The sequence below is a fragment of the Poecile atricapillus genome, chromosome 10 (genome assembly GCF_030490865.1).
Source record: "Poecile atricapillus isolate bPoeAtr1 chromosome 10, bPoeAtr1.hap1, whole genome shotgun sequence".
In the NCBI taxonomy this organism is placed as follows: domain Eukaryota; kingdom Metazoa; phylum Chordata; class Aves; order Passeriformes; family Paridae; genus Poecile; species Poecile atricapillus.
The window spans coordinates 21514239-21541691 of NC_081258.1; the positions used below are offsets into that span (position 1 = coordinate 21514239).

At 51.5% G+C, this 27453-nt stretch overlaps 1 protein-coding gene across 2 annotated transcripts in view; it reads left to right on the forward strand.

Moving 5' to 3' along the window:
* Positions 1-27453, forward strand: part of ZFHX3 (zinc finger homeobox 3) — a 122757-nt gene that overhangs the window by 40185 nt on the left and 55119 nt on the right. For both annotated transcript variants that reach the window (XM_058845821.1, XM_058845822.1), the window contains exons 2-3: positions 157-2894; positions 4827-5323. In XM_058845821.1, coding sequence (XP_058701804.1) covers positions 203-2894; positions 4827-5323 — 3189 coding nt within the window. In that variant the 5' untranslated portion in view covers positions 157-202. The remainder of the gene's footprint in view (positions 1-156; positions 2895-4826; positions 5324-27453) is intronic.

Below are 27453 nucleotides of genomic sequence, written 5' to 3' on the forward strand. Positions count from 1 at the left end.
GCTCCCCAGGGCTGGGCGGGCTGTCCCCGGAGCCCGTGTCGGTGCAGCAGCCCCCAGTGTGGTCCCGAGAAGCGGGGTCAGCAGCCCTTGCGGTGCTGGGGTCTCTGCAGGAGCACCGTCACTCACCTGCCTCTCTCCTTCTCTCCCCATCCGCAGGTCGGAGCCGTACCGGGTGCAATGAGCGCTCCGTGCCGGCCCTGCCATGGAAGGCTGTGACTCGCCCGTCATCCCCGGGAAGGACAATGGGTGCGGCATTCCTCAGCACCAGCAATGGACTGATCTCAACAGCGCCCACCTCCCTGACCCGGCCGGCAGCATGGAGCAGCCCGCGGCGGAGAGCTGCGGCCCCCTGGACAGCCTGAGGGTGCCGTTCCCCGAGCGCGGCCCCGAGAGCAGCGCGGCGGGCGCCGAGCCCGCGGGCGAGGAGCTGAGCTGCGGGCAGTGCGCGGCCTCCTTCGCCGGCCTGCAGAGCTACATGGAGCACCGCTGTGCCGGCACCCGCCCGCCCCCGCCGCTGCGGGGGGAGAGCGGGAGCGACAGCAGCGAGGACGGCGAGGAGGAGAGCGACGTGGAGAACCTGGCCGGCGAGATCGTCTACCAGCCCGACGGCTCAGCCTACATCGTGGAGAGCCTCAGCCAGCTGGTGCAGAGCGGGGCTGCCGGCGGCAGCGGGACTCTCCCCTCGCTGCTCCCGAACTCTCTGCCCAAGCAGGGAGAGCCCTCTGCTGCCGCTCCCGTCTACCCACAGATCATCAACACTTTCCACATAGCCTCATCCTTCGGGAAGTGGTTTGAGGGCTCAGACCAGGCCTTCCCGAATACCTCAGCCCTGGCGGGCATCAGCCCCGTCCTGCACAGCTTCCGCGTCTTCGATGTGCGACACAAAAGCAACAAGGATTACCTGAACAGCGACGGTTCTGCCAAAAGCTCCTGCGTATCCAAAGATGTTCCCAACAATGTGGACCTGTCCAAATTCGATGGCTTTGTGCTCTATGGGAAGAGGAAGCCCATTCTGATGTGTTTCTTGTGCAAGCTCTCCTTTGGGTATGTCCGCTCGTTCGTGACCCATGCCGTGCACGACCACCGAATGACTCTGAGTGAGGAGGAGCGGAAAATTCTTAGCAATAAGAACATCTCCGCTATCATCCAAGGGATAGGCAAAGACAAGGAACCCCTTGTCAGCTTTCTGGAACCAAAAAACAAAACCTTTCAGCACCCTCTTGTTTCCGCAGCTAACCTCATAGGCCCTGGACACAGTTTTTATGGTAAATTCAGTGGCATTTGCATGGAAGGTGAGCAGGCCCTCCAGGCCGGGGCGGCCGGTGGAGCTGAGCCACCGCCGGCAGCGGGTGTCCTTGCCCCCAGTGCACTCCTCAACCTGGGTGGGCTGACCAGCTCAGCTCTGAAGACTCCCATTACCTCAGTCCCCCTGGGCCCGCTGGCTTCCAGTCCCACCAAATCCTCGGAGGGGAAGGACCCTGGGGTGGCAGGGGGGGAGAAACAAGAGGGGGACGACCAGGACAGCCTCTCAGAAAAGGTGGAGCCAGCCGAGGAGGTGGAAGAGGAGGAGGAGGAGGATGTGGAAGAGGAGGAAGAGGAAGAGGAAGAGGAGGAAGAGGAAGAAGATGAGGATGATGAGGGTTGCAAAGGACTATTTCCAAACGAGTTGGAGGATGAACTGGAGGACCGGCCCCAGGAGGATGTTGGGGCTGTGGCAGGCAGTGGCAGCAGCAAAAAGGACCTTGCTCTCTCAAACCAAAGCATTTCTAACTCTCCCTTAATGCCTAACGTGCTCCAGACCCTGTCACGGGGCACGGCTTCTACTAGTTCTAATTCTGCTTCTTCCTTTGTCTTTGATGGTGCAAACAGGAGGAATCACTTAAGCTTTAACAATGAGGGTGGCGGAGCCAGTGTGGCCGAGGGCAGCAGGAGGCTGGACTTCATCGATGAAAGTGCCAATAAAGACAATGCCACAGCACCAGAACCAAATGAGAGTGCAGAGGGCGAGGACGGGAGCTACATCTCCCATCACCAGCATGCTGGCCCCCTCTGTGAACTCGGGGGTGGGGAGTGCCCCTCGGGGAGCGGCGTGGAGTGCCCAAAGTGCGACACGGTCCTGGGCTCCTCGCGGTCGCTGGGTGGCCACATGACTATGATGCATTCTCGCAACTCATGTAAGACACTCAAGTGTCCCAAGTGCAATTGGCACTACAAGTACCAGCAGACGCTTGAGGCGCACATGAAGGAGAAACATCCTGAGCCAGGTGGCTCCTGCGTCTACTGCAAGAGCGGGCAGCCGCACCCGCGGCTGGCGCGGGGCGAGAGCTACACCTGTGGTTACAAGCCCTTCCGCTGCGAGGTCTGTAACTACTCCACAACTACCAAAGGCAACCTCAGTATTCATATGCAGTCTGACAAGCATCTCAACAACATGCAGAACCTGCAGAACGGAGGGGGAGAGCAAGTCTTCAGCCACACCGCGGGGGCAGCGGCGGCAGCGGCTGCTGCTGCGGCAGCCGCTGCCGCCAACATCGGTAGCACCTGTGGGGCTCCCTCCCCCACCAAACCAAAAACCAAACCTACGTGGCGCTGCGAGGTGTGCGACTATGAGACCAATGTAGCTAGAAACCTTCGGATTCACATGACCAGTGAGAAGCACATGCACAATATGATGCTGCTTCAGCAAAACATGTCCCAAATCCAGCATAACCGGCACCTAGGCCTCGGCAGCCTGCCGTCCCCCGCCGAGGCCGAGCTCTACCAGTATTACCTGGCACAGAACATGAACCTTCCCAACCTGAAGATGGACAGCACTTCCTCAGATGCACAGTTCATGATGGGGGGGTTCCAGCTCGATCCCACTAACCCCATGGCAACGATGGCTCCATCTCTAGGTGAGGCTGAAGGGGTTTCCAGCACGTTCATGCGAGAGAGCCAGCAAAGGGATCTGGCACTGTGGCCCCATGAGCTGCCTTTGCGTGGTGGTCGAGGATGGAGGCTGCACAGTGCAGGTTTCTCATCTGTGTTCACCCAGAGCAGTTTTTCCCTCATCTTGTGGCTTTTCTAGTAACGTTTTCCAAGAGTTTTCATGGGGAGTTAATGGAACGGCAGACACGGGTTACAGATGCCATGGCACTCAATGCTCTTCCTCATTGTGGAAAGCATCCTAACTACAGTGTTTCATGAGAACTTGTCCTGGGTTTGGTGAGGAATGGGATTAGTTTGGTGGATAGCTTTGAGAGAGGGTGCAGTCACCTGCTGGCACTCCCAAAGGCAGGTGTATTTGTTCGGGGTTGGTTTGTTTCACGCTGTGTTGCCTTGAGAAGACAAGGTAAGGAGGTTTGAGGGGAGTGGAAGGGGTGGTGTTCCTCTGCTGCCAGTGACGGATGGGATTGGGGGCTTTTGAAGCTCAGAGCCTCTCCTTACTGAAGCGTGGGGCAGTTGTGATAAGCTGGGAGTGTTTTACCTGAAGCTCCTAAAGTAAATGACAGAGCCTTGGATGTCCATGAGCTGCCTGGAGAGCAGTTTGTGAACTGTGCACTTGATGGCTGCAAATCTCACACTGAGGGTTGCAGAGGGAGGCCCTGCCCGTGTTAATAAGCACTTGACACCGGCTTGGCCCTTCTGACTCGGATACACACATCGTGAGCTTTGCGAGAAGTGAAGCAGATCTTTCCCATTCCTACGCTTTGGTCCAAAACTGAGCAGAACATTAATAATTTAGAAGAGTCTGCTTTGGGGTTTTTCCTGCATGGTGAGATCAGGAAAGAGTGTCTTAAAGAGCATTTGCTTCTCAGCAAATAAGTTGCAACATAGGAAATAAAAGGTTAAGGAAGTAACATCTCTTTTTGATTAACTGAGGAATTGTTTACCTGGTTCCTTTCGTAGGATTGTTAAGCTGAGCTGTGACAGGTAAAATATCAAAAAACTGTAGTAAGAGTATAAATGTCCTAAAAACAGAAAAGGAGAGCAAGGTGGCACGGGGGACCTGGTTTGCCTTTGTGCTTGTTCAGAGTTTCTCTGTCTGCATCTCAGATGCTCTGGTGTGAGCAGGAGCCTGTTTTGCTCAGTAGCTGTGAGTGAGCACAGTTGAGCTCTGGTTTGAAGAGTCAGCCTGACACAGCATCCTCCCGGCTCTCCTTGACATGCTCTCGCATCCTCTTTATTTGTTGTCAAAACTGTTTTTAGAAGATCCTTCACCATTTTGAACTATTGGACAAGAGAAGAGATGTAACAGTGCAGAAGTGGCACTTCTCAGGTTGTTTCTGTCCATGCCATGCTCTGCACTGTTGCCAGCTTATGATGGCAGTGTGGTGACCTCCCTGTGATGTGGCCATCCCCTGGGCTTGTGACAGTTAACCTTTGCTTTGTGTGGTAGGGACTGTGCTTTACCTGCTGCATGAGGTAGCATTTGCTTCTCCAGGGAGGCAAGAAAAAACAGAACAAAGTGTTAATGCTGTACTTGAAATAGCCACAGAAACTTTGAATGTGGTGCTGTGGAACTCATCCTCTCAAAGTCTGTAGGGTTTTTCTTGCCACCTTTGATGGGCAGAGGGCTGGACAGTCCTTCAGCAAGAGGGAGCAAGGGTGACAGTAGTAGTTCCCACCCTTCTGTGCTGGTCTGCAATAGCTTTTTTCTTTAGCTCTGTTGCAGACCAGCCACACAGAGGAATGGGCTACAGGAGACACGTGGCCACACGTGGTCTCACTGTGTGTTTGTGGGTACACAGGTGGCACTTGGGAGCAGCTTATGTTCTGCTCTGTGTTTATCTTCTGGCAGGAATTCAGCCTTTCTGACCTCTTCTTCCCCTTTTTCCTTTGTGCAGTGGGTGGCGAGATCCCGCTGGACATGCGGTTGGGTGGTGGACAGCTGGTGTCTGAGGAGCTCATGAACTTGGGTGAAAGTTTCACACAAACAAATGACCCATCGCTGAAGCTCTTTCAGTGCGCTGTGTGCAACAAGTTCACTACAGATAATTTGGACATGCTGGGCCTCCACATGAATGTGGAGCGAAGCCTCCCTGAGGACGAGTGGAAGGCGGTGATGGGGGACTCGTACCAGTGCAAGCTGTGCCGCTACAACACACAGCTCAAGGCTAACTTCCAGCTCCACTGTAAGACGGACAAGCATGTGCAGAAATACCAGCTGGTGGCACATATCAAGGAGGGGGGCAAAGCCAATGAATGGAGGCTCAAGTGTGTGGCCATTGGGAACCCAGTCCATCTGAAATGCAACGCGTGTGACTACTACACCAACAGTCTGGAGAAGCTACGTCTTCACACCGTGAACTCGAGGCACGAGGCCAGCCTGAAGCTCTATAAGGTAGGAGTTGGTTTTGCTTCATCTGCTTTCATTTTCCAAGGAAAATCTATGTTGAACCAGAATGGATTGTGACCCTTTGGAGATGAGCTGCTGAGAACTCTCCATTGGCAGCCGCTCTCACTGCGTGCTGCAGCTCTTCAGTCTGTGTTCTGTTAGTGACTGTGGCTGTGCAGGCTTCAGGCCCGTAGACGTTCACACCACAGTGCTTTCTTTAGAGGGGGCTTGTGTGTCTCATGGCACTGCAGCTGTGATACTCTGCACAGAAATTGAACAATCACTGTTAGAAAAGTTGTGCAAGGAGACTTTGCCTGTGTTTTGCTGGCTCTCTCCCATACGGGTTTGTCACTGTGTCACTTGAAGGCGTTTGGTGTGGTCGGTGTGCTGGTCTGGCAGCAGGTGGGCAGAGGGGCCGTGGCTGTGGTGCTGCTGTGCTGGCTGTACATCAGTGCTGGGGTCTGTGAGCAGAGCACTGCTGGGTGCCAGGGAGGAGGCTGGGAGAGGAGCCCCGCGTGTGCCGGGGCCACCGCGAGTTTTCCTCACAGCAGAATGGGGCTGGCACCCCCATCTTGTTGTCTTTACTTCTCCCACCCTCCTCGTTCTGTGTTGTCTTTATAACCATTATGACCATCCTCTCTTTCCTGTCTCATTCGTCTCATCCCCAGCCCCCTCCCTTGCTGGCCCGAGCCCTGTGGGCTGTAACCCAAGAGGAGCTCCGGATACAGTAAATAGTCCTTTCACTCGTGCAGCAGAATTGCTCCAGACGTTTCTATTGATTTTCACTGGACTTAAAGCTTCACCTTTTTCTCTAATCATCCCATAATAGCTTTAGTATGAACAATCAGGTACGAATTGCCATAAATCTCAGCAGCCGCATCCCCTCTATTCACACGTGCTCTCCCGCTCATTGTCTGCTCATTCCTCACAGGTTTTTTATATTCTTTCTGTCCTCATCCTCTTCTTCCTGCTTTCCCCCCAATGTGCTGAGATTTCTTTATATACACACAGTGTACCTTGCGCTTTTTAATTATTTCTTTGAAAACTTTTCTTTATGTAATGGGAATTTGAGACCTGACATTGAGCTCTGTAGTACCCACCCACATCACAGTGTAGCCATATTTTCAAAACTCCTGGATTTTTCCTAGGAATTAACAGTTCCAGCAAATTCAGGGAGGAAGGTGATTACCAGGAACATCATACAAGGATTACCTTGAGCTGTGGTTGTTGGACCTACCTGGAACTGGTGAGGAGCTGCTCTGAGCTCATTGTTGAGGCCAGGAGGGCTGTGACAGCAATTATTCCATCTTGAGCTGGGATCCAGCCTCATCCAGCAGAGTCTGGCTCTGGAAGCAATGGGGTCTGCACATACACCTCTGCTGTCTGGTGTGCAGGAGACCTGAGGGAGTTATGCAGCTTGGAAAGTGGGGACAGGAGAGTGCCCGTGAGACTTCAGGAGCCCTGAGAGAACTGAATCTCCTCTGTGGAGGCCAGTTTGGGGTACAAGAGAGTTGTTTGAAAGCTGTATTATGATTTCTTTGTGCATAATATTGCTTTTTCGAGTATACATTGCAAAGGTTTAAAGTTTTCTTTATCCAGGGCCTGCATCTAAAATGTGTTCCAGTGGGGAAAAACCATTGGGGCACTAGAGTTCTCTCACTGAGGGGAAAGAAAAGGGGAAAAAAAAGCAGAAAGGGAAAAAAATCTCACCAGCGTCAGGGGACAGGCATAGGTTCTCGTAATAAAGATTCCTAGGATGTTTTCCTTGGGCAGGCTAAGAGGAATTGTCAGTTTTCGGGTTTGTGAGAGGCCTGGGCACTCTCAGCGCTGCCCTGTGTTGCCTCTGACACAGCAGCAGTGAAACACCAGCTGAAGGAGAACATGTTTCACAGTAAAGGATTCCTTTGGAATGCTCCATATATTGGCCTTCAAGTATGGCTGGCTAAAGCTTGGAGCAGAGGTTAGTGTCTGGCTGGATTCACCAGTCAGACCAGTGTCTTGCTTCAGCATAGGTGGAATCAGGGATTGATTTAATGGAAAGGGCTCTCTCTGGATGAGGCATGGATCAGACAACTCCAGCACAGCTCTGCGGTCCTTGGAGCAGCTGTAACGCCATCTCTGCTGATAACTGAAGGGATGCAGTGGCAGTGGGGGAGTTCACAGAATGGTTTCTCTTCTCTCAGGCCTTGGTGTGGTCTGCAGTAAATTGAGATTGATTGGATGTTATTTTTCCTCTTGCTAATGTAATCCATTAGCCTGGCACATGCATAATCAGTTTAGAGCACAGTTAACTGGATGTAATCGAGTTCTTCCCTGCCTGCTGGAGAAAATCCTCTCCAGATGCTGCTGGGTGAGAGCACACACTGGGCTTATCACACACAATCCTCCTTATTCTGCTGCTTTTGCCATTTTTTTCCTAAATCACATGTTATTGGCTGCTTGCATTGCCCAAGTGCCACTTCTGTCAGCGTTACTTGCTGCCAGAAAATGTGATCTGGAGACACTGTCAGTCCATAGTCGGGTGAACCTTTTAGTCTTCTCCTGCAACACTCCCCGTGCCAGGGGAGAAGGTCTGGTCTTCTGCTGCCATCTTCATCCTGTGCTTTGCAACAGCTTCTATCAGGCCTCTTCCTGTCAGGGGTAAAGGGAGAGGAATGGCAAAAAACTGCAAGGCTCTGGTAACCTTTCCTTTATTCCTGTGTACTCCCAATTCCTTGCTGTCCCCCTAAAATTGTGTGATTAAAGTGGAAATGCTGTTGTTTGCCTGGCACTTGCTGGGGGAGCGTCTGCGGTGGCTGCTGACCACCTTGGGTGACCGAGGGGGTTTAGATCCCAAAGAACTCCCTGGAAAGCAGGAGCACCTTTGGCAATGCGGGGCATTACACTCTTGAGACAGATGTTCTGGCTTGAGGTAGATGATGGGTTTGAAGACCCTTCCTGCCATGGCTGGGGCACGGTGTGGCCTGGGCTGGGGGACAGGTGGCTGAGCAGAGGCAGAGATAAGAGGCTTGTCTCCTCGTGACTGCAGAGCTTGAGCAGAGCAGGGAGCTGAGCTGCAGCGTTCCACACATCTGGAAGAGGTTGGGCACAAGTTCCCAGCCTCTACTGCACAGGTGGAGTTTCCAGAAGGAATTAATCTGCTTGAGAAAGAGCCAGGTTTGGACATTTCCTACAACTTCCTGACAATCTCTAGTTCAGAATGTGCAGCTCAGAAGTTTAAACAAAGAACTACTGAAGAAACACGCTGCTGGCCAGACTTCCAGCAAGTGCCTTCAATAAGTTCATTCAGTGTCTTCCTTTTCAGTGTTTCCAAGTGCTGAGTTCACTTTTTTTTTAGGGAATAGGGAGTCTGAAGGAGAGGGTTTGGGTTACATGGTGCCATTGCATAGAGGCTCTTTGTTAGCTGGAGATGCAGAATGTGCAGGAAAATCACTCTAACATCAGTGCTGGTGGTGCTAGTGGTGATGAAACTGTGGATCTGTGCTGGCTGGGACAGAAGTGAAGCTGGCCTGTGGGAAGGGAAGGAGGATGTGCAGCTGCAGACCCAGCAGAAGGCCTCAGTTCCACCATGGAGCAGCGGTGGTCCGTCATGCCTCTCCCACAGGAGCTTGTGTCTCCTTTGCCCGTCACAGGATTCTCAAAGAAACTTGTTGGAAAACCCCCAAAAAGTTTTAATCCCAGAGGATGCATGGAATATATGAGATGTAGTTACAGAATGATGGTGATGATGATGATGATGAGGTATTCAAATTTAGCGTCATTCCATAATAGAGCCAGGCAAAGAGTACCTTCTGTAATAGTAGCTAACTTTGAAGTTAAAATTATGTGAAAAGGGGTGAGCTACTGTTGGATACAGTAAAGGGTGTGATGTGTGTGGGTCACAGAGGAGTTACCAAAAAGCACCTTAGGTGCTTGTGTTAAATGTAACAAGCCCTGAGAAAACAGAGCGGGGAGGGGAACCTGGCCAAAGTCCACAGAAAGTCCAATGTGATCAAATAGGAAAGTATTACATGTGGAGGCAGGGGAAGAGAAGGGCTGTGTCACAGGGAGGGGAAGGAGGAGAGAATTCTTCCCGTGTGTTTAGGAGCAGAATTGAAAGGTACCTCTGTAGGGAGGATAAATCCTGAGGGGTGGTCTCATGCAGAGGAGCCATGAAGGAAAAACTCACAGGATTCTGCCCTGAAGAGTTCTGGAGGAGCCCCACAGGAGGGGGCAGAGGCTCCTGGCAAAAGTGTGGGCCAGAAACTGCAAAGCATTAAGTCAGCAAATTGACAGAAACTGTAAAAGGAGGCATATGCGTTAGGAAGGGGAAAAGCAGACTTTTGGAAGAGAGGTTCTTGCAGCACTGTCAGTTAGAGGGAGGCAGCCAGGCTGCAGGCAGGGCTGATCCCTAGGGACAGGGCATCCCCAGGCTCTTTGATAACATTCTTCATGAACAAACTGGGGAAGAGGTCTGGCCAGGGCTAGGGAGATGAAGGAAGAGAAACAGATGGTAAAATAAAAACTAACTTTCCACAATGGAGAAAAAGGATAGGAAACATACAGGGTGGTTTCTCTGTTCATAAGTGATCCAAAAACGGACTTAAAAACAAGCTTAAAAATAAGCTATAAGGTAAAAATCGTGGACCACTTAGATGTAAAGCTGTGACAGTTGCAGAAGAACTTTGCGACATGAGGTGATTTCACAGGAAATGATTGATGGAATTTGGTGTCACAGTGTTAGAGGGATGGGGGGCAGACAACCCTACTGGAGGGGGGTGAGGGGAGGAGGGCTAGGCTTCCTGCTTCCCCACATGTGAAAAAAACAAAATAAAAAAAGGGGGGGGCGGGTTTAAAGTTTTTCTTCCTGCAGGCAAGATGTGGAATTGTTGCCAATCTCTTTGAAGACATTGCCTCAATGATCAGTGGGAAGCAGAAGGGTAAGGGGGATAATACATGAGCTGTGTAAATCCTCGCTTTGTCTGGTGGTTCAATACTGTGTTCAGTTTGGGTTGTTTGTCTTAGGAAGGCTTAAAAAAAACCCCTAGAATATACCAGTGAAAGCTGTGGGAATGGCAGATGGCTGGAATGACTTGGGTGAAGACCATTGTCCTTGGAGTTGGGTTGACACTGGAATCCAGGGTGGAGGAGAATTTGGGAATTTTATCAATTTCAGTGCTCTGGAATTTGCTGGTTTAATAAAATACTGCTGCATTTGGATTGGTGTGAGTTAGTCTCGCCATAATTCTGCAGTAAGGTCAAGCTGAGAGTCTTCTCATCCCATCCCAGGAGATGTTCCCTGTAGGACTTCAGTGTAGGAAAGCTCTGGGGACCAGCGCAGGGACCTGCTGGAGAGCTCCGTTTGGAGCTGCCAGAAGCTGGGCTGATTCAGTTCTGAAATACCCAGGTGATGGCGTGGGCAAAAGGAGATGTGTTTAGGTTTTGATTTTTATCACAAACTTCCTCCCATCTCTGCCTTTTAAGGTTCTTGGAGTAAAGTTGCTCACAGAAAGTCTGTTGTGCTGATTAGGAGATTTAGAGCTCTGTTAACCTTTGATTTACTCGCTGTCTGCCTTCAGTGTGTTTTGGCTTTATTTTTGCACGTTTATCTCTTGGAATACAGATGCAGCATCAGAGCTCTGAATTACACTCTTGAGCAACACAAATTGTGCCTGAAGCCCGCTTAAATTACAGCATATGAGGGACTTTGAGCTGATTTCCTGCAAGGTTTAAGACAAATTCCAGTGGCAGCTTCACAAGGGAAAAAAATACTCATTTAAGTCTCCCTACAAGGTTGTTTTTTAAGATGGTCTCCAAAACCTTTAATTCAAATCTGCATCCTCTAGTCTTGGATGAACTCATAATGAAGGGAGGTTATGAACTGCCAGCGTGAGAAGGACAGACCCTTATGACCCAGTACCTTTGGTCCTGTTGGGCTTGATGAGTCTTTTGCTATAAAAAGCTCCCCATATCAGTTTAACCCTTTGAGACACCTCCCTCATGGGGTTGCACGTGCCTCTTAGTGACGGATTTCTCCGTGGCATCACCCTGGCATTAAAAGACACCTTTACCTTCCTTTAGGTACTGAATACCAAAGTCTGTTAGTACAGGATCACAGAACTTTCCCTTTCTCTGCACTGCTTTTTGAAAGGGTTGGAATCAGAACTGCTGAGAGCACACAGCGTTGCTTGCTCTATGTTTTATTTATGGGCCTCTGTCACTTAGGTTTTTCTCTCAAGTTTTCCAGTAAGTGCTGAGCCATGTGCAGCCAGCAGCTTAGTAAAGAAACCACCCTATAAAAGCAACGTAAATAACAAAGGAGTGAGAGTGCAGCTGGAGCAGGAGCCCTGGTCGCACAGCAGGAGCCAGGAGCTCCCCAGAACATGGAGCTAAAACCCCTCAGTCAAATAGGGTTTAGAATTCAAAATATTGGTGAGAATGGGCTACAAAACCCAACTAAACAAACCAAACACAAGGAAAAAGATCAAGCAGAAAAACACCTTGTCAAGCTTTATCCTAATCCATAAAAGCTTAGTTTTTCCTGGCTTCTGTAGCAGCCCGTGGGCAGAGCAGCAGGAGTGGGTCTTGTCTTTCCCTGTGCACCCAGAGCTGTGGGTCAGCAGGGAAAGAGCCTCAGCACAGGATGGGAAGGGTCTTCCAAAGCTGTTCTCAACCTCAGATGTCATCTCAAAACAAGGTGTCATCACATTGATGGAGTGTCAGTGTGCATCTGACCCTTTCCTGTGCATGATGCCAGGTCTGTCTGTGTGAACCATAAGTTCGTTCTTTTATCCTGGTAATTTTGGAACATGTGAATGAGTATTTGAGTTTCCAGGCAGGAGTTTTTCCCATGTCAGGTGGTGGTGGTGTTGGGATGTTCAGGGAGAGGACAGAGTGGTTCTGGCTGGCACAGCTTTGGTGCAGGGTGGCTGGCAGGCTCTGGCAGACCTTGCCAGGTGGTACAGGCTGTCAGTGGCCACTGTCCCTCCCGTGCTGGTGTGGGAGGTCGCTGCTCTGCAGAGGAGAGCGTGGAGGGAGAGATGCTGGTCCAGATCCAAAAGACTGGCATTGTCTTCTGGGCGACCAGCCGCTGTGAGCAGAGGGGTAGGCATGCACTTAGGCTGCTGCCTGCAGCTTCAGCCCTGCCGTGGGAAGCTGCAGTCAGGAGACCTGAGAAGATGCCTGTTCAGGACAGGTAATGGGCCTGTGGTGGCATTATCCAGCTGGTTCTGGGGTCTTGTACCAATATAGTTGTCAGGATCTTACCACAGCATGTGTGTCAGGGCGTTCTCCCCACATCCTGCGGACACTCAACACACGCAGTTGAAGGTGAGGTTGGTAGGACTGGAACAAGTCAGGAGGTGGAGGAGCTGGGAGACAGTTTGGTGTGGGGCTGAAGCAGACAAGTGGCACTGCAGCTCAGGGCTCAAAGCCTGTGCTAAGGAGCTGTGCCCGAGTAGCTCACCCTGAACCTGCCCTTCGTTATCCCAAAGGTTGGCAGCTCATGGCCTCTTGTCCTGGGCTGGGACCCAGAGCTCAATCAGCATTTCAATCTGTGTCTTGGGTCCAGCTGCCTGCACTTGATGGATTCCTCAACACAGGTAATGTGCCTCGAAGACCTCAGGATGCTCTTAGTACCTTTCCTAGTTGGGCAGGGTCAGGTTTTCAGTGCCTTGGGTTGCATTCCTGGCCAAGCACCAGTTCTGCAGCTGAAGGCTCGCTGGCGACGACCTCATTAAATAATGGATGGGCATTCATTAGCATCCATCTCTGGCAGGGGCTGGTTTGAAGGCCAGGAAGGGGCCCACAAGGTGCTTTCCTCAACCTGTTCTATGTGACATGGCATGGACTGCTGGTTTCTGTTTGGCTGTGCCAGTGCACTGGGCTGCAGGATGCTGTGTCGTCCTTCTCCAGCTTTAACTGAACTGTTCCTAAGGAAACTGTTTTAACAAAGTCCCCAGAATTGCTATGGAAGCAGCATGGGAGGTTCTGTGCTTGCTATCTCATAGAGAATTCATTAAATTACAATAAATAATGTATGCATGATACATAACTTAATACCATAATGGGCTTTTCCCCCTTCTTGCCAGTCGTAAAAATCCTGCTTCTGCACCGTGAAGTGGGCAGCCAAGTTCTGCAAGTCAAATGAGGCAGTAAGTTACACTTGTGCAACAGGTTCTCTGGAAGTTGAGCCTTGGGGTGTGGTTGGACGGGCTGTGGTGAGCCTGGCTGCAGCTGTAGGGAGATCCTTGGCTCCAGGTAGCTTTGGCAGAGAGAAAAGGCTGGGTGCCCATGGCCCTGGGCTGTGGGGCAGAGCCCAGCACACCGTCCCCACCAGCATCCCTCTTGGTCTGCTTTAAAGCAGGGAGATACCTGCATTGGCCATCCCACCATTAGTGCAGTGCAGCTCTTTCCAGGATCCCAGGTTTCCTCTTTGTCCTAGAGATTACCTCAGGGTTTCTGTGTTCTGCTGAGTTGGCTGTGGCTCAGGTGGAAGTGGCTGCTGTGTCCCCCGTGTCAGCTCTGGGCTCACAGGCCAGGGAGGTGGGGAGCTGGTTCCAGGAGACAGAGATGTTCTGATTTAATTGGGGAGGATATAAATGCCTGACTTGTATCCTTGCCTTTCATCTCTGAGCAGAATGCGCTCAGGCTGATGGACGTTCCTGTTTGGGTTCCACCACACAGATGTAGCAGTTGGGGTTCTCTGACCCACTTATTGCCCCTCAGCTGACCTGTGGCCTCTGGGCTGTCTCCTGCCCCTCATTTGGGCACTACAGCCCCATCTCACCCACTCTGCTCCTCCGTGTGCTCTGGGAAGGATGGATACAAAGAGAATCACCTGGGGAAGTTTCAGGCAGCAGTAACAAAGCCTGTCTCCACAGAGGGGAGGCTAATTACACAGCTAATTAATCCAACAGATGTCACTTTAAATGCCTGTTTCTTTGTGATTCTGTTGCACACATCATGCTGGTTAAACAGACTTCATGGACCCCGTTCAAAATGCCTGTGCAGGCTGCTGGGAGCTGCCAGGGAGACCCCAGGGTGTCCTGTTCCACAGGGAGGAGCAAGTCCCAGGCAGCCTGCTCTGGGCTGCACTGTGCACAGACTGCACATGGGGGAAATGCCATGTAATAGCTCTGTTGAGTTAAACTCTCTGAAATAGCAGCTGTGAGGATTGAAGGGGTTGTTTACATTCTTGCTGTGAGTACAGGGTTGAGGCAGAGGGGACCTCCTCCCACCACAGGGCTGGAGGCGAGGCAGAGGGGACCCCATCCTGCCTCATCAGCTCTGCTTGGTGTGGGGAAAGGAGAGTTAGAAATCTGAGCTGCTCTGGTGAGGTCAGCAGTTCAGACCCAAGGCGGTGGAGGGCACAAAGTGCTATCTATCTGTCTGTCTGTCTGGGGTGAATGTGGTCTGTCCGGTTCCTGCAGCATTGGGAGCGCTCCCTGCTCTGCCTCCTCATGGGGGGAGGCAAAATGAACATTTCTTCAACACTGTAAGCAAATCTGCTCATGAAGGCACAGCTGTGGTGTGATGGCTGGAGCAGCTCCATGTCCTTGTGTGGAGCTAGTCCTGTGTTCCTGTGTGCTGAAATCAGTGGTCACTGTGTGACACTCTCGTGACACTTGTGTGACTCTGGTGTGTCACTGTGTGACAGCTCTTGTCAACCTCTGCTGAGACTCCCCCGTTCAGCATCTGGCTGTGAGCTGGGGGAATGGGGACAGCCGTGGCACCACAGTGGTGTCAGTGCTGGGGGTTTATCGGGGTGTTGTGGTGCATTCCCTGCTTTGTTGTGGTGCATTCCCTGCTTTGTGCAGTTCTGCGGGCCGGTACTGTCCGGGCAGGGTGTGACCACGTGTCCAGCACCTGAGGCCAGCCCTGCTGTGGTCAGGTTCTGTATCACACTGCATGGCATGCCCCCAGGGAACACTGGGCTTGGGAAACGTCCCACGTTCTGAGCCTCAGCTCTGCTGCCTTGGCCTTTTATTCTGCTTGGATACTAGAGGAGTCAGATGGTTCCCTGCATCTCACTGAGCAGATTCCCTCTGGACACAGGGGCCTCGTGCAGCACTTGGCTGCAGTGTGGGACCAGGGCCCCCAGCTGTGTGCTTAGGGGGAGCTGCTGGAATGCAAATGGAACCCCAGCACTCTGGAAATGCCCCATGAGAGAGTGCTGGAGGCAGTGGTTGAGCTGCCTGGTACAGCTGCCGGGGAAGAGCATCTTCCTGGGGTCTCAGCATCCTCGATGAGTCGCAGTTGGCGGCTTGATTCAGTGTAATGGATGTGTGCTCATTTCCCACAGCTGATGAGGATTATATCAGCTTGGTTTAACAGTCTCATTTGCTGCTCCCAGTGCACACTTGTTTTAATGCGTTTCAGTTAATGAGGTAGAAGAGAGAATGAGGTGTTACTGTTTATGTACAGACAGCGAGGCTGTGCCGAGGGCTCTGGAGCCCGGCAGTCCCTGCCCAGTGCTCTCCAAGGGACAGCATTAGCTGGCATTTATAGAAAATTTATTGGCTGCGGTTTATCCAGGTAAAATTTCTCCCAGTGGTGCAAGTTTCCCCTCTCCTGCCTACCTTATGCTTTATTGCAGGCTACAAGACACATTGCCAGCAGCCTGTCCGTGGGCAGGGGACATCAGCGGGCCAAGGGCGCCGGTGTGGGGTATCACAAAACACCACAGCGTATTTGATGTGGGCAAAGCTGCTGCCATCTACCTGGGGTAAAAAGTTCACATGTGCCCTGAGGGGCTTTATGGCTGGGACACTCCACGCTGTCATTGTTGCAGTGCTGTGGTATTTCCAGGTCCCTGTGGGGTCAGGGCCATGCAGTGCCAGGCACTGGGTGAGTTGGTTCCTTCACCCGTGCCCTCGGAGCACTTTACCTGCTGTATCCCCTCCAGAGGAGGTGTGCTGTGCCCAGGAGTGGAAATGGACACCGGTGCCCTGGCCAGGGGAGCTCTGCCTTCCTGAAAAACTGCTTGTCCTTGTGCTGACGGTGAAAATTTGCCATGGGGTGGGCTGGAGCTGCGCTCCTCAGAGCAGCATCCCATGTCCCCAGCCCCTGCCTGGTGCCAGTGGATGGCTGAGGCTGCTGCCTCCGTGCTGGCCGAGGGCCAGGCTGGCACCAGGGCTGACAGCCGCCAGAGGCCGTGCATGCCGTGCTGCTTTGAAGGTAAAGCTGCTGTTGGTTTAAGCGGGAATTAAACAATTACCGCATCTTAGTTCTCCCCACCTCCGGTGGATTGACTCTATAAATTGTCAGCCTGTTGACATTTTAATGTGAATTATGTCATATGGTATCCCCTTTGATTTCAACATGCCTTAGTTTGTAAATACACGAGCCTCTCAAAGGGCTGCGGTTAGCGCACCCGCGGGGGTTTTGGTGGGGAAGGAGAGCAGCGCTGGGCTGGCAGCAGCCCTGGTGCCTGGCACGGCACCGCAGCCACGCCGGGGCTCCCACAGCCCCGGGGACCCCACGGCTCCTGCTGCACCCCCTGGCTCCCTCCGTGTGTGGCTGCTTCCCTGCCCTCCGTGGGGTGAGAGGTGCACACATCAATCAGCGTGGGGCTTCTCCAGCCAGCTGCAGGAGCTGTGTCTGTCCCCTTGACTGGCTTCTGTTGCGTCCCTCACTTCCCTGTCCACATCCAGCCCCCAGTCTGTGCCGCAGAGAAATTCCTAATTCAGCAGGTCCTGGTCACTTGGCTCAGCCTTCCTTCATGTTCTTTGCAAACTGGCCCAGAGAGTTGTTGTAGCCTTCACATGTGTGCCAGGAGGGTCTTTAGGCATGACCAGCAGAGGAGCAAGGAGCTCTCCTGGGGTGACCCCTTCTGCCTTCAGGTGGGACTCACCTCCTTCCTCTCCAGCACAAAGCCTGAGGGTGTCCTGGTTTGAGAATTCTGATTTCCTTCACTTCACCCACAACATTTGTGGGACTGTTCTGTGACTCTGGGGTTACCAGGTGCAGGTGTGCCTTAGGGCCACAGTTGTTTGTACTCCTGGGGGTGTCCACAGGGTGCTCATGCTGTGGCTCCTCCTGCTGAGCCCAGGATCTGCCCGTGGCAGGAGGCACAGAATGAGGACAGTGCCTAGCTTTGGCTTTTGAGCACTAGCAGCAGTGCTGGAAGCCCCTCAGAGAAGGGACTTGCTGTCCCAGATCAGGCTCTCAGGCGTGCTGCGACCATAGGTGGGAGGGAGAAAGTCCTGCAGATGATATTTTCATGTCATGGGGTCTGTGTTACAGACACCTCTGGCTGCCTGAGTGTTTTTCATGGTCCCACAAAGCAGGAACTTTGCTTTTATCATTTTCACACCTCCTTGGCTCTGACTTATCTGGATTTTCCAGTGCATGCATTCTAACTAGTCCTATCCAAGTGTCTGACTCTGGGCTGGGCAGGGGGGTTATCCAGACATTAAATCTGCAGACTGACCTCCTGGTAACATACAGTAGCCCTGAACAGGTATTTTTCCAGAGAAATTAATCCCCTATGGTCACAGAAATGAGAATTTTGGGGCAGTTGGAGTAACTGGAGTTACATTTGCAATTTCATAAACAGGGTTTAGAAATCTATTGTCTCCTCACACCTTTCTGCTGTGAGTGGATGCTGCTCCCAAAAAAAAGGTTTTGTTGCTTCCATTGTATTTATGAATTGCAGTGGTCAGTACACCCTGATAATGCTGATCAGTGCTGCCTCCACAGTGTTTGGCATTTACCCCGTGTGTGTCTCTGCAGACTGCCCACTGGGACTGCAGAGCCACAATGGCTAAAAACCAGTAAATGGTGAGCCCAGTTTTTCCCAGGGGTTTCTGTACCTGTGAAGGCAAATGCCAGTGGATGCAGATACACATGAACAAAGAGAGCACCAAAGAGCAGAGACATTTATCATCTTGGGTTTGCTCTGTTTGCCTCTGTGTGCTTCTGCACTCTCTGTGTTTTCCATTGCTGGAGTCTGTCTTGGAGGGAATAGCTGCAACTAATGCTCAGAGCCATTCTATTCTCTTGTAGAGCCCTCTGCAGAATTATACCACTGTTGAATTAGATTTTAGATATACACAGGAAGTACAGAGCAGCAAACCCAGCTGTTCATAGGCTGCAAACTGCTTGGAGACCACGTGCAGGACCCATGAGCCAGACAGTTGTGCTGCTGTGGATTGCTGTGGGTCATTGATGTGTCCTTCCTGCTGGAGACCAGGTGGGCTGGGAATGATTAATGCCCAAGGACTGGAGAGGTCTCCCAGTTAAATTTGGAGGAGGCTGTGTTTGGAAGGCTTCTCCTCCCCAAGATCTTGGTGGCTTTCCTTACAGAGTAGCTGCTCAGGGGTGTGGGGAAAGGAGCAATTGCAAGAATTTCTGTACACAATTCTTAGGACACATTTGTGTCCATTGGGTTCCTGGAGCCCTCACAACCTTCTAGAATATAGGAGGTAGCAGGTTGCCTTAATTCAGCCCTTTGTGTGCAGACATTATTTTGGTTCTTAATTATAAGTAGTTCCATACATATTTTTCCAGCAGGATTCTTGCCTTATTCTGTGAGTAATTATTCCATTTCTTTTTATCTTCCTCTTTCATTACATTGCCCGAGGCTTTGTCTAATACAATCCAAAGCTTTCACTGAATGAAGAATTATTTATTTTCTCATGGGCATTTCCGTGGTGCTCTGTGTTCTGTTTGTGTTGCACAGACACTTGAAGAACATACCTTGGCAGCACGGTCTGAAATCAGCTGCTGCTCCTGTCCCCGTGTTCAGGGCAGGCTGATGCACAGTGTGTGCTGCTGGACTAGGTCTGCTCCACTGCCAGGGGGCATCCCTGCCTCTGCTGGTTTTCACACACCTTCAAGACTCAAGGAATATTATATATTTCCTCTTTCTGTTTCCATTCTGTCATGTTAGTCCATCACCCATCCTTTAGGTTTCCTTCCTCCCTCATCACCTGATCTTGAAAAATCCTTTCTGTGGACTGTGGGAAAAGGATGAGCTGGCTCTTTCATTTTTCCATGGATCTCTGTTGTCTTCTGCATGGGAAGATTGTGTCCTCCATGTCTTTGATGCTGATATTCTGCAATTTGTGGAGATGATTGAAAAGTTCCTTTGTGCATTGTTATTACTTTGGTTATGCATTTTGGTTATCTGCTGGGAGTTGAGGTGGTACAGTGGTATAAGAAGTTGTAAAGAAGCACTGTGAAAACAAGGAAAGCTCCAGTCCATCACAACTTCCCTGGAGATGGGTGGAACAATAAATCCTGGGCGAGGGGAGTTTTACTCTGTGTCCGTAGTGTTCTATTAAATAGCTCAGGCTGGATTTCTGTGGCTGTTTCAATGTCCCACATGGTTTCAGGGCACGTCATTGCAACAGTCCCTGGCTGCACATGGGGGTTCCCTCCTGTCCCCTGGCAGGACCTCGGCTCCACAGTGCTGCTCTGGTTTGCTGCTGGGCTTCTGCACTGCAGTCCCTGGGGCACCCGGAGCCACGGCAGGACAGAAAGGGGCTGGCACACCTGGCTGTCCCCTGACTTGGGGTGTGGGGCAGAGCACAGGGGTGTCAGACAGTCTGCAAGCTTTGCCTGCAGGTCTTTTCCAAAAGACTTAATATGGGGGGAAAATAGCATTTTAATTGAAATCCTGGAAGCAGGCTCCACACATAGAGAGGGGTTTGGGTGGCAGGTCTGAGCTGCATTATCAACACAAGACCCAGGAGTGCGTTGTATCAGAGCCTCCTCAGGGAGCCCTCGTTCTCCTGGCTGCCAGAGGAAGCAAAACATCACTGGTATGGAGAGTCCTAGCCTGGCTCTGTGTTAAGGAAAGCCCTCTTCAATCACTCAGCAGCTGCACAATTACAATATGGACAACAGATTTCGATCCTCCTGTCTTTGCAGGTTCCCCCCCAGACCTTCTGATTACATAATTTACTTTTTATCCAGTGTTCTTCCACATTCCCAGGCTGCTCTAGTTCACCTGAGTGTTCACAGCTTAGCAATTCACACTGAACTGATTATTTTCAAGTAGATGTACAAAATATGTTATAAAGCTCTGGGCAGTGGCATTGTGAGGCCTGCTTATGGTTACTGTCTTCAGTTGTTTTTTCCCCTTTTGTTTTCCTAACCCTGGAAGAGATGAGGCTCCCTGAATTCCTCAGCTCCTGCCTATCCCAGCACTGAGAAAGGAGTGGGCTGGAAGCCCTGAGCCTCTTCCTTGGTGATGTTGCTGCATTCTGGCACAATTTTTTTTTTCCTTTTTTCATCACTCCATCCTACTGCTGTCCATACAGTGCTCTGCAGGCAGAAGTTCAGCTTTTCTGCCACGTTTCTCCAGGGATGACAGCATTCATGGAAATATGAAGTGACAAAACTTGATGCTTTCCTGAGGATCAGAATGTCCCTAGTCCAGGCTTTGGTTCAGTTGCAGGAGGAGCTCAACCATTCCCAAACTCTTTGCTGCTCCACAGGAGCTGCGGGGAGAGGCTGTGGGTGACATCCCTCACATCCTGGCTGGTTGTATGAGAGGTCACTTTGTGTGAAGTTTGTTGGTTCCTGTTGGTGAGAGGTGCACAGGTGAGCGAGCAGCAGAGGAGCCCTTGCAGGGCTGTTGTGGGTCCTGGGCAGGAGCGTTCAGGGCTGAGGGCAGCACTTTACAGGCCAGTAGGAAATGTACTCTCATGGTGCTTCGGTTTTAGCACTCTAATTAGTAGGATCGATACTCGTGCTCCTGTGCGCATCTCCACGTACAGCAGCGCTCGCGCCTGTGTCTCCCGGGAGAGATTTCGGCATTCTGGAAGATTCTCTGCAGTTGAAGTTGCCCAAGAGTGGATTTCCTGTGCTGGCAAGTCTTTGCAGTGCAGTTGTGGGAGAAGAGAAGGTTGGATGCTGTAGGCGAGTGCCCAAGTACAGCCAAACCTCTTACTTTCCCCCTCTCGTGGCTGCTCAGCGAGTGTGCAGCAACCCAGGTGTGCAAGGGATACCTGTGCTACTGCAGTCAGGTTCTACAGCTGGAGAACAGCATCTCTGGTTGTTTCCTCATCTCCCTTGGCATCTCCTGCCTCGGGAGGTCTTCAGCCAGCATCCCCACCCTGTTTCCTCTGCACTGGGAGGGGTTGGTCAGCATAACTGGGCCGGTGCTGGCTCCCCCATGGACTTCGTCCGTCCTCGAAACGTGGGAAGGAAATCTTCCACGGGAGGAGTCTTAGTGACTGTCCCCAGACAGGTTTGCATCTTCGGGCATCTCTTCCAAGGAACGATTAATGAGTCCTTGCAGGTCTGTTGCACAGTTGAAAAGGCGTGGGGGATGTGATTACAAGTTCAGCCTTTCTTGGCGCTTGCTTTCTGTTCACCTCTGTTGTTCTCTGTCCACAGACCCCATGGGACTGTGGGTGTGCAGGGCTGCTGCTCATCACGGGCAGCACAAACAATGCCCTCGTTAGGAGCTGCTCTAAGACCCTGTGAAGAAGTTGGCTGCTGGAGCCAAGCAGTGGCTGGGACTGTGCCTCCCCCTGGGCTTTAGCCCCTCCTCATTAAGCAGGTCCGGGCTATTGATTGGGAGCTTGTGTTTGGAAGAGTCTTACTTACTCTATGCATTATCTTGACAGATTGATCAGACCTGATTGAGAACCTCTTAAAGGAACGAACAGCTGTAATGGGAAAGTTGGACTCTGTCATCCGTTAGGATGATTCTGGGAGCGAGAAGAACGAGGCTGACATCTTGGAGCAATTGTATTTACAATTAACATGGCTGAAAACGATTGCCTCTATTGATCCCCCCTTCCTGCAATTACAGCCCCATTGTTTACATTCCAGCACTTCAGTTATAAAAAGGAAATTCAATAATTATTGCATTATTTAAAGTTAAAGTGCCACAGAGTTTGCTGGCTATGCTTGCTGGTTGATTTAACGTTCAGTAAAATCCATGCTGAGCTCTCCATCCTTAGGCTGAGCAATATTTGGCTTTTAATGAGACTTCAAGGGCTGGTGGAGCAAGCCCCGTTTGCTGGGTCACTTTTGGGTTTGTGGAGGAACCCAAAACCTTGCAGCATGGCTAGCACCAGCTGCATGGCTAACAAGGAGAGCATCTCGGGCATTCACTGATTGCCAGGCACGGCTGGAGGGCTCAGAAGATACAGATGTGGTGGGGTATAGGGATGGGCTGTTAGTGGAGCCAGTTGTGGCTGTTCTTTAGTCCTTTCCATGTGATTTGGGGACTTGGATTGGTACCTCAACCTCTGTGGCAGGAGGGAGTGCTACATTTCCAGCCTCTAGGTAAGAAAGGACCAGAGAGCAGTCACCACAAGCTGAGCTGCAGAAACTCAGAGGCAAACGAGCCCGAACCCCACCGCTGGCACTGCACCACAGAGGCAGGAGGCTGGAGGAGGGAAGGGTTGGTAACACTGCTCCTTTGGAAGCAGTAACCAATTCAGGATGTTGGTTGGATATGAAAGAGCAGAAGTTCAGCTTTTGAACCTGCTGGTTGCAGAATCGATTTCCCCCCTCCCAGGAGCACGGGGGGAGGCTGTTGGCGCTGCAGCTCTCCCAGCGCAGGCAGCGTGTCCCGCTGCGGCCGCCGCCGCTCCCGGCTCCAGGAAATTCCAGCTGGGGCTGCAGGTGTGAAAGGAGAGCAAGATGGATTGGCCAGCCCTGACTTTTATGGAGTACTTGGAACAGACCAGGATCAGACAGCTGCATCCACATGACTTTCATTAAAAATTCAGACTCTTCTCTTGCAGTGCTGTGTGATTTATCTCGTGCAGCACATCAGAGGCACACAGGGGCCAGGAGATGCTCACAAGGCCTCTGAGGTCTGCAGCGGGGTCAGGTCCCTTTCTGTGGTGCCCCCCAGCCTCCCTCCAGCTCCACTGTAAGGGTCACCTTCTGTCCCTCCCCGGGGGTGTACAGTCCTCACTGGCACCTGGAGTGTTTCCTATCAAGCCTGTGGCTAATTACCCCTGTCTGAGCTCACCCCGGGCAAGAGTCAGTCCCTGGGTATTCTCCTGCACTGCAGATCTGCTGGCAGGGCTGAGGTGGTTCCAGCAGCTCCTGAGCTCGGGTCAGCATCTCCACTGAGACACTCCCTGGCTCTGTGTGCTGGTTCTGGTCACTGGGGCTGCTCAGACATCAGTGCTTGTAGGAGCCAGCACAGTGCATCTCTGTGCTGCTGCTTCTTTCCGTGGCATTTGTGACCTTCCAGCAGATTTTTGGCTCCTTCTTCCCCAGCTGCATCTGTCAATTCTTTGAAATCACTGCTAGCTTTACCCATCCTAATGGAGCTGAGTGCTGAGTTCAGAGGTAGGAAAAGTGTTACACGTGGAGAAAAGCTCTGCCAAAGATGCTGAAGTCTGACAACTTTATTTTCAAGAGGCTCCGGGTAGTGGCGTTTGTTTTCATGGCAGGGTGTCCTTGACGTGAGCGGACTCGGAAGTGATGTGGAGGAGGTTTGTGCAGGCTGTCTGTCAGTGACCCACACAGCACCTGGCTGCACAGAATGGTCAGAGTGCTGAGGAGGAGGACTGTGCAAGCAGGAGGGTGGGGAACTGGCTGGGGCTGTGTCCGACAGCTTTGTGCAGCCCTGGAGTGCTGTTGGCTGAGGATCTGCAGGGCTGCAGCCAGCGGTGCTGTCACAGCCAGACTGGCACATCGCTCCTTTTGCTCCTGCTGCTTTGCTGCAGTTGTGTAGCTTTTATGAGCTTATTTTTCCACTTTGGGTTCTGGCCCCCAGTCCTGTTACCTCAGCTGCTTTTCCTGCCCTGAGAGACCCAGATGTGTGCAGGTGAGCTCAGTGGGCAGCTGGGGACATCTGCCTGTCCTTGGGGCAGTGACAGAGTTTCTCCTGCTGGTTGTCCTGTCAAAGTCTGCAGAAGAAGGGGCCATCCTCGAGCCTGGAGAGTTTTCTCACACGTTCTACTGCTTTTGTAGCATGGACACCTGAGGCTGGTGATGGGGTGTTCCCCCTCACCGTGCAAACCAAGGACTTGAGAGGTTCCCTGTGAGCCTGGGCTTGTCCTGAGCAGCATTCAGGGCCCTCCAAAGGGAAAGCTTTGTGCCAGTTAAGCCTGCAATAGGAACTGGGCCCTTTTCTATTGAATAATGAACATCCAAACCACAAGATAGTTCAAAGTGTTGTTGCATCTGCCTGGTGGGTTGAAGGTTCAGGTCAGATGCCCCCCAGAACAGCAGCTGAGCTGTTTAACATGGCAGAGAGGGATTGGAGAAGCCCCTGGTGCCCCTGGCAGTGCTTTGGGGGGGTTCTGTCCTGTCACCATTGGAATCATGCTCATTGCACCATGGCTGAATACACTTCACACACAGAAGAGATTTTGAACAGATAGTAGTTTAACATCTTTTAAAATTTATAAGATTTTTTAACATTTAAAATATGCAGAAAAGCTTAGAAATCAGATGGTAAATATGAACTGCAGGAACGGCTACAGAGGTGCTCAGGAGAGTTTATTACTTGTGTAACAGCAGCACCTCGGGGTCTCAGTCCTGGTACTAGAGATTCGCTCCAGGGAACATTGTGTGGTATGTGGCATGGGCTGGGGAGGGGGTGATATAATGTCATGCTCAATTCCATGATTATGGTTAAGTACTGTGGGTGAGGCAGTGTAAGATGGGGAAAGGAGAGATGGTAAAATAAACAAGTTTGAGGTATGTTAAGGATGGAGGGAGAGAAACAAGGACTGTAGTGTCATTTTCCTTACTTTGTTTAAAAATCAGATTTCCATAGTTGTACCCTGTGAGCATTTCCTGCTTAGCAGAAGAAAGCAGCTGTGGGGCTGAGCAGATCTGGTGGGACCAGCCCGGCCACCCCGGGGCACCCTGAGGGGCAGCTGGCACAGAGCTGGGGCAGAGGAGGGAGGCGAGGCCCCCGAGCAGGACCCTCCTGTGCCAATCACTGGGGACACAGCTCCCTGCCCCGGGGCCAGGCTGGCTTTGGGTGTGTGGGAATGGGTGCTGGGAGCCTGCGGTGCTGAGCCGCAGTTGGTTCCGTACAGGAACACCCGTGTCCCCCGGGGAGCTGCACTCGTGAGCCGTATGGTTTCCATCAGAGCGTTCCTCCCTCTGTTTCTGATTTAAAGTGTAGCTTTGACTCACCCTGATCAATATTTTGCATGCCATGCGTGAAGAACCAGATGTTGGAAGTTTCCTATTGTGGAGAGGGAGGGGGCGAACACCCCTCAGACTCACAGAAATCAATGTTTTCTGACAGAACTTGGTTGGTTTTCCTTGGAACAATATATTCTTTTGATTTTCAAGTTGATTTGTCTTCTAACAAGGTTCTGGTTTAGTATTTTGAATTTGTTTCCTGTGATACGGATAAATTCTCACAAGGGGGAAGTTTAACAGTGTGATGGGCAATAACTACACGTACTTGGACAACATTTCATCTCCTCCAGCAGCTCACAGCTTGGACTGGCTCGGCCCTCATGTCTTCTTTCTCTGGACTGCCCCTTTTCCCCACTGGAGGATGGGTTGGATCGGGTGCCTGCGATGCTGTGCCCAGGCTGGTGGCACCCTCAGCCTGACTCCTCCAGCACAGCAGGCAGGTGAGGCTGACCCCAGCACAAGAGATGCTTGAGAGGAAGCAAAAGAAGACCGTAAAATAAGACACATTTATTAAACTATTTAAAACAAATGTTTTCCTAAAACCCCCTTTTAAATGAGAGCAGTGCAGATTGTGCCTCTGGTTCCACAGAGACCATGTCCTTAATATTTCCTTGAACCCGTGACCGGATTTTTCTCTAATTGCTCTCTGGGGGTTTTCTCTGGCTCCGCGCAGAAGCTGCTGCTGAGCCCGTGGGCACTTCCCGAGCTCGGTGCAGGGTTTGTGGGATTGGGATGGGGCCTCCCCGCTGTCCCTGCCAGGATGGGGCTGGTGTGGCTGCTGGAGCCAGGGAGGTTGTGGCAGGGCTCAGGGCAGAGCCAGGCTGGCGAGGCTGGGCCCTCGGAGATGGGCACGCGACTCCTGTGATGGGCTCGCTGACCTTTCATACCTTAAAGTCATTTTTCTGGCTCAGGAAGAGGGTAACGCATGCAAACAATAGAAATGAGATGAGGAAGAAGTTCTTATAAGGGAAAACAGCAAAAAATCTTTTGAGGGCACCAGTGGGATTAGTGCCCTCGTGGATTCTTCAAATATTACAGTGAATTTAATTAAATACATCGTGATCCCAGAAGAGGCTAGTCTAATTAGCCAGATCTCGAATACATTTATTCTCTTTCCTCGCTCTTCCAATCAGAAGCTTCAGCATCAGCTCATATCCTATTTTTAATCATTCCTAGACTCAGAGGGCTCTCCTTCCTCCGTGTGAGCAAGGCACACAGCGCTGGGTAATATGTGTCTTTAATCTTATCTCAGCTGTAACTGAGATAATAAGCATCAGAATTTTTTACCAGAAGGTCCTGGCTGCACGTAGGCAATATTTTTGATTGACAAACCCCAAGATCATGTCCAAATCACTGTACTTGTGCCTTGGGCCAGGTGTGTGGTGAGGAAAGAGTTCCATGAGGTGGCACAAAGACTCAAGGAGGTCTTGGGGTTGGATGGGAGGAGCTGGCAGGGAGTACTGCACAGCTGAACTGTGAGGTGTGGGGTGGAAACACCAAAGGCCTTTGCTGAGGGATCTCTTGTTGTTTCACCTTGGAATTCATTTTTTCTCAACTAGTGACACACCTTACTGTGGAATTGGGAAGGTTCCTGTGACGTCCCACTGCCCAAGAGGAATGGACAGCAGCTGTGCCGTGGCAGCCAGCATGGCTGTGCAGGGTGAATTCTCCCCTCTGCTTCTAAGAAATAATTTCCATGTCTGTGGGATCCATGACAGGAAATGGCTGCTTGTTTCCCCAGAGGCACAGACCTGTGATCCAGGGGATTGATAGGTTTTGCCAAGTGACTGTGGTATGATAATCCAGAATTAGCTGTATTGGCTGTGACCGCACAGCTTGGGAGGGGACAGGGTTTTTCCAGGTGTTGGCCTCTCTCGGTGGTACCTGGCTGCACACTCACCACTGGCTTTCCAGCTGAGGTCTCTGTCACTGCCATCCTACAGGCCAGGCTGCTGCTTCCTTCCTGAGCCAAGGGAGTGAAACCTGGATGCCAGAGGGCAGAGAGCTGGATGATGGACAGGATGGCTTTGTACTCTGCTTCCATACACTGTGTCCAGGATCTCTCT